General features: G+C 34.0%; 1 protein-coding gene across 1 annotated transcript; it reads left to right on the forward strand.

Moving 5' to 3' along the window:
• The first annotated feature begins 356 nt into the window (after window positions 1-356).
• On the forward strand, window positions 357-5338 carry LOC132548922 (nascent polypeptide-associated complex subunit alpha-like). The gene is made up of 7 exons (XM_060212823.1): window positions 357-401; window positions 1410-1543; window positions 1697-1790; window positions 3222-3352; window positions 4211-4348; window positions 4589-4711; window positions 5209-5338. The coding sequence occupies exons 2-7, from the start codon at window positions 1412-1414 to the stop codon at window positions 5221-5223; spliced, it is 633 nt and encodes a 210-aa protein (XP_060068806.1). The 5' UTR covers window positions 357-401; window positions 1410-1411; the 3' UTR covers window positions 5224-5338.
• Window positions 5339-7309: the final 1971 nt, after the last annotated feature.

Here is a 7309-nt window from a genome sequence, read left to right on the forward strand (position 1 = left end):
TTATTGTTACTTATATCAACTAGAATCTGCCGTAACACAAAGTATAGTACATAGACGAGAAGCATTCCTGAGTCGACGATGAAAACTGCTGAGGAAACAAGTCTGAACTTCTTCATTCATAAACAGAGTTGTCGTTTCAAAACATTCCGAAGCTCCTTCACCATAAATATTCGTGTTTAATCTTCCATGACTACAACTTACCTGAAATAAGTCAAACGATGTGGAGAATATGATACTGTATCTCGTTATAATGATAATATTTGAAACTGTTTATGGTTGTTTGTGTCGTCAAGTCGCCATCTTTTTGCGCCTCACGCACCAAAGAGCGCCGAACACTTTGCGGAAATAGTTCAACCGGAAGTTCCTTTTACCATACTGGAAGAATTTGGCTCAGATCTCAAGTAAGCATGGGGCTCTTCAATCGATTAATATCACACATGTTAATGACCATCAACGTCAGATATTTAATTGTCATGCAAAATATTGTAATTTTGTCTACGTCTTGTTGTATAAAAGTGATATCCTGTGTGTAAAACATGATTGTGGCGAAGCTGGTTTGACATTCTATGCTCGAATACCGCCTTATATGTCGATTCTGTTGTATACGCTCACGTGAAACGATTGCAATCGCGACCTCCTGGTAGGATAGGAATATTTTCTATGTTTAAATGTTGTTGGAGATGATATAGTTTTAGATGGGCAACTGTTTTCCATTTTCAAGGTAACTATGTAAGCACCTGGCCCCAGAGAAATCTGTCGAATGTCAATATTAGGTTACGATTTATCATGTTTTTTTTTCAACGTCGCTCAGGAGGTATCTTGTATTTCGTTTAAATTTTGATGTTTAATTCTTTGACGAAAAATTCACCGTCGGTAGGGGTTGAACAACTTTTGGTTTAGAGTAGACGTGGAATAAAAAAAACGTTACAAATGATTGCATGCAAGTAAGATCTTGCAGTAAAGTTTCGACTGCTTTTGCTATGGGAAGTGCCTTTTGCCTATTTATTTTATTTTTGAAAGGGATCTTCTTTAACAGGCTTTCATCTGCTATCAGACCCTTTAGAGTATTGCGATGGCCAATTTGAAAGCTGTTGAATAATGATGCCAGTAGTAGAGTGGTTTGATGGCAGCTGAGTGCGTGTTCTGCACGAAATTTGTGATTTAGGTCAGAAATTTTAAACTCGTTGAAAGGCAACTTTATTTAGTTAGACCTTAACTGGTTAGGCAAGACATTTCTACAGCATCCCTTTTGATCAATTGGTTTTACTTTTAACGAGATTTTGTGCTGTTTAGAACAATGCCTGAAATGCATTTTTGGATATCTATAGCAATATCCAACAAATTATACTGGATGAGGTAGCCTCCAATTTCCATGTAAATTTACATTGTTCTTGACACTTTTTCTCCAGAAATGCCAACTGAAGCTGTAGAGAGACCAATTGAAGACCTGAAGCCCGATGAGGGCTCAGCTTCAGGCACTGAATCCGACAGCAGTGATTCAATGCCGGAGCTTGAAGAAGGGGATGCCGCACAGCAGAGCCAGGTATTGGATAAAAAAACATTTTTTTCACATCACTGAAAAATTATTTGAATTTGGTTCTGTTTAGATTAAGAGATATCGGATATTGTTAATGTATTTAATGCTGAATTTTTCTTTAATCCAATTATAGATTACTTCATGTCATATTTTTTGTAGCTTGCAGCAGCAGCAGGAATCACAGAAGAGCTCACGAGCAAAGCAAAACAAAGTCGCAGTGAAAAGAAGGCCAGAAAAGCTATGTCTAAACTTGGTAAGCTCTTATAGGGTATGAAAATGAGGCATTTTCTAAAACTACCTTACATTGATATTCCATACATGTTCAGATTTTTGTACATAAAGTATCAGATGGTGTTGTAGACCTCAGTCCAACACGGAAAACAATTATAGTAGTAGGAAATCTGTAACAATCCTTAATCAAGGAGTGGTAAAAATCAGATGGGCTTTTCAATGTAGCTAATCGATTACATTTTTGACTGACATTGTTTTCAATATTCATAGAAAGTGCATGCATTCTACATACATGGCAGAAGTACTTTTTTGTAACTTTAACCTCGGATACCTCAAGAATTAATATTATTGGTAATTGTTGTGTTTAACAAGACTTTTGTTATTGCTTAAACATGCACAAATATTAAGGTACTGATAACTGATCACGAAAAATTACAATTGATCATAGCATAGAATAAGATAGGTTTGATAATCGATTAAATCTTATCTTTGTCCCATCACATATGTTTGCAAGATACATGACTTAATTTGTTCAACCATGGGACCACTAGTAGAATATTACATGAAACATGATTCAGAAAGTAACATGATGACAAATAAGGAACAAACCATTTTTGTGCCTAAAGTTATCTCCCCTTGATTACAACAGAATATGAAATCGGAGCATAATTTTCATGCAAAAATGTTCCCAATGCCTGCAAAATTGTTTCATGTTGAGTATTTAACAGCCAGATGAGTTAATCTTTGCAATTTAGATAATTAAATGTAGCACATATAATAGTCGCCATGGAATTCTACTTTTCAAAAACTTGGCATCATCAATGTCATAGGCATTACATCTATATTAAGCCATGGAGCAGAAATTCTAAATTGACTTGCACATTTTCTGTATGCAGGATTTTTTACAATAGGTAAATTGTTTTCAAATCCAAAGTTAGATTTACACTTGAAATATGTGGATTATTTCCCGTCCAACATGAATTTGCATTTTGAGTCCATTTAGTTAATCATAAATAATTGCTTTAAGGTTACACTTCATGAATGACTTAAAACCTTGTAGTTTTCATATTAACACAGATTTAGTTTACATCTGCGCATTGCCTTGCCAACAAACGTACAGTGACTTCCTCTAGTCTATTCAGTCTTTATCATGCATATCAGTATCTATAAGTTGCAAATATATTTGTGTTATTTAAAGAAAAAAGCATGTTAGGTTGTTTGATTAGTGCAAAGAAAGCCAAATTGCAAGTCAGAATTTTTTTCATCCTAATTATTAAAGTTATTCTTTCAGAATGATATAGTTAATATTATAAAGTGCTTTTTATGATGAAAGGCTGTCCCCAGTCTTTGAATATATGGCAGTTGAGGTGCTGCACTGCTTTGTTTTCCTGTGATGTAAGTTGTTTCAGTTTATAAACTGTACTGAAATATATTGCCTTCGTCCATGTTACAGGTCTGAAGCAAGTACAGAGTGTCACGCGAGTAACAATAAGAAAGTCCAAAAACATTTTATTTGTAATCAACCGACCAGACGTATATAAAAGTCCTGCATCAGATACCTACATTGTGTTCGGTGAAGCAAAGGTAAGAATTTTTTTCATAACCCTGCCATGTTATCCAGGATGGGAGATAGCATCATCCTTGTTCATCTGTTCTATTCTGAACAAATCTCGTGCCATTTGATTCATACTTGCCCTTTATTATTCAAAGTTGGAAACCTTGTGTAAAGATGTCCCCTCTGTCAAGGTAAAAGTCACATTTGACAACTCTAATTATGTCCTTTGACATTAATTCAGAACCAATGCTGAATCTTAACAAACTCGGAATATTTGATTCATACTTACCATTAATAATATCTAGTTCTACACCTTATGTTACATTGGGTCATCAATTAGGATCGTGTTACATTTTATAATTTTTGCAAATTTATCAGACTGATACTTGTATGCATGGGCTTTTGGGCATTCATGTCCTTCAGACAGTCTGAGTTTTAGAGTGTTACCTATTACAGAACCAAATTTAAAGTGAACAATAATAATGTTTTCTACATGAGCAAACAATTACTATTTTTTTATTTGGCAAAACATCTGCCATTTGTTGGCATCTGATTGGCTAATATGTTATAGTGAAATCTGGAATGTAGTTGACGTATGAAATGGTATCTTTGTACCTCCGGGTTTCCTTCCAATCTCAAGTTAGTGTATGCCAGTCTGATCACAGACCATATGTTGAAGTTCTTTAATAAGCATCATTCACAACTGAGGGAGGGCAGTTTGGGGGCCTTATGCAACTGGTTCTGTAACAATTAATATCATATAATTGGTAACACATTATTTAATCCTTAATTTTTGTATGTCAAAATTTTTACAAAGTGGAATAGAAATCATGGAAGTGGAAAGTCTTAATAGTGCAAGTCCTAATAAGCTATCATAATTATTTAAGATTGAAGATCTGAGTCAACAAGCCCAGATGCAGGCTGCAGAGAAATTCAAGACTCCTGAGAACCCCATGAGTCTGGGCGGAGACAGTCCAAGCACCATAGCCGAGCCAATCCAGGAGGAATCCGAAGAAGAGGGCGAGGTATACTTTTATTCCTCAGTGTCAGGGTGGCGCAATATAAGCATTATTCTGAAGAGTTGGGAAAATATAAATAATAAATCTGCACTTCATGTTTTTTTTTTCAAATAGAGGTGCAAAAAAAGGTTGTGCTTTTGCGAGGTCAAATACTACTACAAAAATCACTACCTAGAATGTGATAAATTTCTTATAGATGTTTGAAATAAGGTAGATACAAACCAGTTGTGTCTTTTGGTTTTTCAGGTTGATGAGAGCGGTGTGGAAGCTAAGGATATTGAACTTGTTATGTCCCAAGCCAATGTATCAAGATCTAAAGCTGTCAAAGCGCTTAAAAATAATAGTAACGACATCGTCAATGCTATCATGGTAAGGTTTGCCCATCGTATAGTCAACACAATCACATATTCATTTATTTTCAGGTAAATGTGTTAATGCTTTTGATCAAATAAGTAATGAGAAACTTAATTTTCATTGTCAAAGCTGTTCCTATAGAATCATAGTATTGATTTGTCAGCAAGATTTGTGCTACTGTCTGAAATCGTACGAGGATATACTTCAGATGTACGCACAAGTGATATACTTGCAAAGATATCTTTGTAACTCAAATGTTTTCAAAATTAATTTCAAAGGAACATAAAGCATTTTAAAATTTGGCATGCATTCTTAATTGTAACAAAATGGTTCACACAGAAATCAAAAAGTGCTTCAAAATTGAATTTGTAAATCAAAAGTGCTTGAATTTCAAAATAACCTTAATTCTGCTTGAAAATTGCTTGAAAAACATGGAAGTCAATCAATATGAATCATGAACAAGGAATTTTGTTACTCCTCTTGGTATAAGTTGTTGTTTTCTGTCTTTACAGGAATTGACGATGTAACCTTTGCTGCCTCGATGTCCCCAATGTTTATAGCTTCACACCCCATTGTGCTTGACAGACTCTTTCTTTCATTGTGATATTTATATGTATAAGCCTAATAAAGGCATAAAACATTTTTCTACAATACATTGTTTTTACTTCACACTGTAGCTACTACTCCACTATAGGTTCTCAAGTGCTGTGTATAAAACATGGATAGTTACATCCACCACTTTATAGCAAGATAATGTGTAGAAGAGTTATTTGTAATCCAGAGATTCTAAAGGTGGTTGTCTCTGTGTTGACATTTCCAAGATCAAGTGATCAAGTTGGAAGTTTTGAAGATGGTGGTTAAATACTTAACAGGAATTACCCTTTGATTTATTGACAGTAAATGATCTATGCATTATGCTCGAACCAAAGCATTCCTCTGTGTTTAGTTGAGGTCGTAAATTGCACCGGGTACAAATACCTTGATTTCAGTAATTATAACAATCACCATCAGAATACTATACTTAAGAGTTTTCAAAGTTCTTCCTTTTTGTTTATGATAGCTAAACTACTCTACGGTGGAAGTATTTGACAAAAATCAATAATTAATCGTCGGCTCTTGCGATTAGCTACTTAAAAATTGGGTGCATAATACGCCAAATTAACAGTTTGTGTAAATTTATTGACATATATTTACTGTCGAACCTGTATATAAAGAACGCTCATGGGGAAATAAAGAAAAAAACTGGTCTTGATAGACAGGTGGTCTTTATAAGAAGGTTTAAATGAACATCCAAAATTCTTGAATCAAAGGGAGATAATCAATTTGCACCAATCCTGTGTGAAGATAATGGCAGTATTCCTGATTCATCATAAAATTATAATTACAAGCTGTTATTAATTTGTGTAAAAAAAAATCATTTTAATTTTTGATATTTCATTTTCAAAGAATTACATATTTATATCGGCACTAAATAAAAATACAATGTAAGAGAAGAATTGCTATCAAACCATACAAAACATGTCTCATTTTCTTTGTGTTGATAATCATAGTAATTACACTTTTCTCAAGAAAAGGTCATTGAGCTGAAGATAAGTGTCAATGAGGTCAATTTTATTGCATGTATCTTTTTAAAGTCGAAACCATGAAGTTAATTGCCTTTTACTCATCTGTACTTGTAAACAAAGCCTACCTGTGACACTACACGACCGTCGTATACATAAGACAGTCATGGAACACGGCATTGTTGACACAGGTGTAATTAGCGTGGTTTACAATGTGGTGGGTTTCGAGACCCTCTCGCTGTTATCCTCGGTGTTTGCTCTTGTAACACTATATGGACCCAATACTGATCAACCTACTTTCTGTGACGAACTTTTAAATATTACTGAAGACTTTGGAAATTCGAGTTTTATTCTGTGGTGACTTTAATATGATTCTTGATCCAAATTTAGACTGATTATTACAATAACAAATTCTTGATCCAAATTTAGACTATGATTATTACAATAACAAATTCTTGATCCAAATTTAGACTATGATTATTACAATAACATAAATAATCCAAATGCTAGAAATAAGGTCTTGGATCTAAAAGAGGATTTCTGATTAATAGATACATTTAGAGATCTTCACCCTAACAATAAACGATACAAATGGCACAAGAAAACTCCACGTAAGCAGGCAAGACTTGACTATTGATTTCAGACAGTTTATTACCTAGTTTATTATCGTCACCCATCGAACCAAGGTATCGATCAGACCATTCTTTTTCAGAAATACAGTTAAAATTCGACAACTTTACACGAGGTTGTGGTTTATTGAAATTTAATAATTCGCTTCTATTTGACCCAGAGTACTTAGATCTTATTAAATAAACAATAAATGACATAAAGCGACAATATTTTATCCCAGTTTACAATATAGATAACTTAAATGATATTCCTCTTGACGAGATTACCTTTGCATCAATGACCAGTTATTTTTAGAAACACTTATGATGGAACTCAGGGGTAAAACTATTTCTTTTTCAATTTATAAGAAAAGAAAGTCTAATGAAAGAGAGAGAATTTTAATAATTGAATTTAGGAACTTAGAGAAAACAGGGCCTGATGC

Source organism: Ylistrum balloti, unplaced genomic scaffold, assembly GCF_031769215.1.
Source record: "Ylistrum balloti isolate Yb309-2 unplaced genomic scaffold, AGI_CSIRO_Ybal_v1 Utg370036, whole genome shotgun sequence".
In the NCBI taxonomy this organism is placed as follows: Eukaryota; Metazoa; Mollusca; class Bivalvia; order Pectinida; family Pectinidae; genus Ylistrum; species Ylistrum balloti.

Excerpts from the sequence above, each read along its gene's own strand:
- LOC132548922 (XM_060212823.1), top strand. The coding sequence starts at position 1,412 with ATGCCAACTGAAGCTGTAGAGAGACCAATTGAAGACCTGAAGCCCGAT. Across the intron at positions 1,544-1,696 it reads ATGCCGCACAGCAGAGCCAG|CTTGCAGCAGCAGCAGGAAT; the intron begins GTATTGGATAAA and ends TATTTTTTGTAG. Across the intron at positions 4,349-4,588 it reads AATCCGAAGAAGAGGGCGAG|GTTGATGAGAGCGGTGTGGA; the intron begins GTATACTTTTAT and ends TTGGTTTTTCAG.